Source organism: Adiantum capillus-veneris, chromosome 29 (genome assembly GCF_014529385.1).
Source record: "Adiantum capillus-veneris isolate H3 chromosome 29, ASM1452938v2, whole genome shotgun sequence".
NCBI classification, from domain to species: Eukaryota; Viridiplantae; Streptophyta; class Polypodiopsida; order Polypodiales; family Pteridaceae; genus Adiantum; species Adiantum capillus-veneris.
In genome coordinates, this window is record NC_140959.1 from 63,542,604 (window position 1) to 63,546,629 (window position 4,026).

General features: G+C 41.1%; 1 protein-coding gene across 1 annotated transcript; it reads left to right on the top strand.

Annotated features, from left to right (window-relative positions):
* The first annotated feature begins 2,367 nt into the window (after window positions 1-2,367).
* LOC147419311 (uncharacterized) lies at window positions 2,368-3,460 on the top strand. The gene is made up of 3 exons (XM_086505256.1): window positions 2,368-2,937; window positions 3,082-3,222; window positions 3,305-3,460. The coding sequence occupies exons 1-3, from the start codon at window positions 2,368-2,370 to the stop codon at window positions 3,458-3,460; spliced, it is 867 nt and encodes a 288-aa protein (XP_086361382.1).
* Window positions 3,461-4,026: the final 566 nt, after the last annotated feature.

Here is a 4,026-nt window from a genome sequence, read left to right on the forward strand (position 1 = left end):
TAGTGCATTGGTGTTTAATTCCTTTCTTTCCCAAAAAATCCTTAAATGCACCTGACATGTATTCACCTCCTTGATCGGTACGAAGAGTCTGTACTTTGCAACCTGTTTCATTTTCAACCATGGCAACATAATGTTGAAAAATTGCAAACACATCTGACTTTGCTTTGAGTGGATACACCCAACAAAACCTGGAAAAGTCATCAATGAAGGTCACAAAATAAAGGCTGTTTCCTATAGATGGCATCCTCATAGGACCACATACATCACTGTGTACAAGCTGCAACTTTCGTGTCCCTCTAACTGAACCATCCTGTGAAAATGCAAATATGTGCATCTTTCCAAGAACGCAACCTTCACATACATGTCTTGGTGGCATCTCCAATAAAGACAAATCATGCACCATATTATGACGTTGTAAAGTCATCAAACAGCCATAACCAACATGCCCAAATCTAGCATGCCACAACTCAGCATCCTACATGGCCTGAGTCTTTGTTTCTGCAATACATACCTGAATTTGCTTTTCATAATGATCTAGCAAAAATAGTCCATTTTCCAGCGATGCACTCCAAGGGAAGAAATTCTAGACAGGAAGCTCCTTTAAGCACCATATTTTGTGTACATGTCAACCAAGGCATTCCCAAGACGACGTCCTTTTTTAATAGCCCCTGACTAACAATATCATCTTGAATGCTTTTCCCCATTTCAGCATCTTGCATAATCCCCCCATGCCTTGAAGCTGCAAGCATAGGTGTTTGCATCTGGAGATACAACCTCACTTCACATCTCCTGCAAACAACCCAGATCTTCCTGGTCGTGCCCTTGTTAGACAACCCTTTAGATAGGTAGCTCTCTAATCGGAAGGGGTGAAATTTGCAAGGTTTTTTTTTTTTTTTTTTTGGGGGGGGGGGTATTTTGACCTTTAAAAATGGCCCAATGAAAATCATTTCCTGACGGACAACAGGTGCCATTAACTTACAGCGCAGAGCAGCGACCCCCCCCCCCCCCCCATACACACACACACACACGTTGCAGCACAGTGCACTCTCTCTACGAGTGAGTCATTCACACTGTAGACTCACGCTATAGCGAGCAACGAATCTCATCAGCCGCACACACACACACATTGCTGCTCACTCTCTCTCTCTCTCTCTCTCTCTCTCTCTCTCTCTCTCTCTCTCTCTCTCTCTCTCTCTCTCTCTCTCTCTCTCTCTCTCTCTCTCTCTCTCTCTCTCTCTCTCTCTCTCTCTCTCTCTCTCTGAATCATTATGGAGAAACGACATGTGGCTAGTGGGCGCAAATCTGCTGACGGTTATGATTTCTGGCAAAACCAATATTCCATTCTAAAAGCTTTTGCAGGCAAAGCAGGCACGTTTCAAGTTTCCCTCCAAACACACACACACACAAACACACACACACACACACACACACACACACACACACACACACACAAATGGTGTTAGCAACTACAACGTCCTGTTCATACCCCGCCACAGCTTGTATTCCCAGCAGTGTCTTTCTCTAGCACAGTTTCTTGTATTCCAAGCATTGTCTTTCTCCAGCACAATTTGGCTATGGCGCAGTACAGAGCGCGTTGAGTGCACAAGGCTTCTCCTATTTGCTAATTGTATCACTGCTGCCCAAGCTTCACTAATTGCTAATTGTATCACGGTCGCCCTGAGTGGGAGTCCTCCTCAAGGTTGAACACTTCATCGCTAAAACCCCTCGACCTGCATCCCCTCATTACACTTTCTCCGGCCAGCAAGGTAATCTCCACCTTCGACAATCACAACAAGCTCCTACGACTCATCTCCATTCGAGGCTCCCAACCGGTTCGTAAGTGCAACAAGAACAAAAGGCCAGCTGCTCTCAGGTGCTCACAGGGGCTGTTTCACGTGTTCCATAAACTACATGGCTCAACTCACAACGACATTTTCGAGGACAGATATGGCTGCCGACGGGTGCGTACAATGCGAAGCATTTTGAATTCAAGAGTATATTCTTCCCTTAAGCAAAAAAGTAAGCTTAATTTAGTTTTCTTTCTTTAAACTTTTCAATTTAGCTCGTAGCTTTGAAGGTGTGAGCTTTGACACTAACTCCAAGGTGATATCATGGGACACTCTATCAGTGGTGGTTAATTTTGTGCAAAGGTTTTGTGATACACGTGAATCTTCGAAGGCTATTTTTGCCACTGGTATTAATGGCAAACTTTGCTTGTATATGACTAGTGAAGGTTGGAGTGAGATAGGCATAAAGAGTGGTGCCCATAGACATGCTTTGGTGGGTTGGTCCAAGAGGGTACTAGAGGGTGGCCCAATGTTTGTTCCAAAGAGTCAAACATCATCGCTTTTTCATTCTTCCGAGAATATGAGCATAAGCTCACAAAGCGAAGCTCAAAACAACATTGAACCTCATGTCAAACCTACTTTACCCGATGTACTTAGTGACTTTATCACAAGTAATGAAGGGATCCCTAAAAATGATGCGCGCCCAATAACGTACGATAGGATTTTCTATCCTAGGAAGGTAAAAGATATATATGCCACCGTTGGGAAAGCCTTTCTTGTGAAACATTATCAAGAAGCATGGGCATCTTTTAACAAGGGCATGGTAAAAATTAGAGAGTTGTTTGACATGGGTTTTTGTGGGCAAGACAAAGAGGATTTTTCCTCTATCAATCTCCGCAATAGTCGTGAAAAATCGAATCAAATTCTCTATTTTATCAAAGAAAATATGGAGCACATTCCACCTCTCCACTTTGGAAAACTTGGAGAATTACCATGGCGAATTGAAGATGTGTACATGAAGGTCTTGGAACATAGGAACTACATTAGAAAGTGTGGCAAAGGAATGGTGGACGCAAAAAGACGTAGATGCTATGCTCAAGGCAACAACATTGATCGAAGTCTTGGTCATAATCACACCAATTCGCAAACGGTATTACCAATATCTATATTATGTCTCTTGTAAGTTGTTTATGTATCTCTCACTTACACTGATATCTCTCTCTCTCTCTCTCTCTCTCTCTCTCTCTCTCTCTCTCTCTCTCTCATTCGTTCATTCTAGAACGAGTTGGTCAAGGATGATATACCTCCCATGGAGTCTACCCTAGGTTGCGCTATGAGCAATGCATCAACTACATTGCTCAAAGAAGAGACTTCTCGAAGTGCATTCTATACGGGCCTCGTCCAAGAGGTCATCACCCTTGATGATACCGATGAGGTAATTCTAAAGAAAAAGAGTTTTTAAACCTTTTAATATACTCATATCCTTTTGAAACAATTATATATGGATGTTTTTTTAGGAGGCTTGGCTACAAGGGGAAGTACCAACAAGCTATGAAGTTATTCACACTTGTGTTAATAAAGGTTGCTCGGATGGCTCTCAAGATCTTCAAAGAAGTCAAGCTCAACGAGTAAGTTTTAAAGAGTTTGTGATTCTAGGAAGCTTAAAGTTTTAATTTATTATTGTGATATTTGACTTCACCCTTGACTCATACTTGACTATTGTTAATGGTAAAAGCAATTGTCTATCGCCAATATTACGAACGTCGACTCACGGGAACGACACTTCACTAAAGGGATCCTTGGAAATTGCACAATGAAGTATTATTCTTGCAAAGATAAGCAACATCCAATAGTTTTGGAAAATGTTATTATTGTAAGTCGATTAGATGTCATCTTCTTACCCTATTTTAGTACCTTGTGCATAAATGTGAGATAGTATGTGTGTGTATGAACTCTATTTTTTTTTATGCACTCTAGAAATGATTATTGAATTCATAGAGTCCAAGGTCTTGTTAGATAATATGTAAGTTAAAGATGGTTGACTGTGAAAGATTAGTATCATTTACCTTCTCTTTTAGAAAAATGTTTCTTTTATCTTTATTTCAGATGTTTGAGGTTGTAAAGTGCAGATGTTTGAGGTTGTAAAGTGCAAGTCCATGTCTATGTCATTCTTGTAATGTGGTAGAATAGGAAAAGTCAATCATCATCTCTTCATCATTAGAGTTTGCTAAAGTTTTAT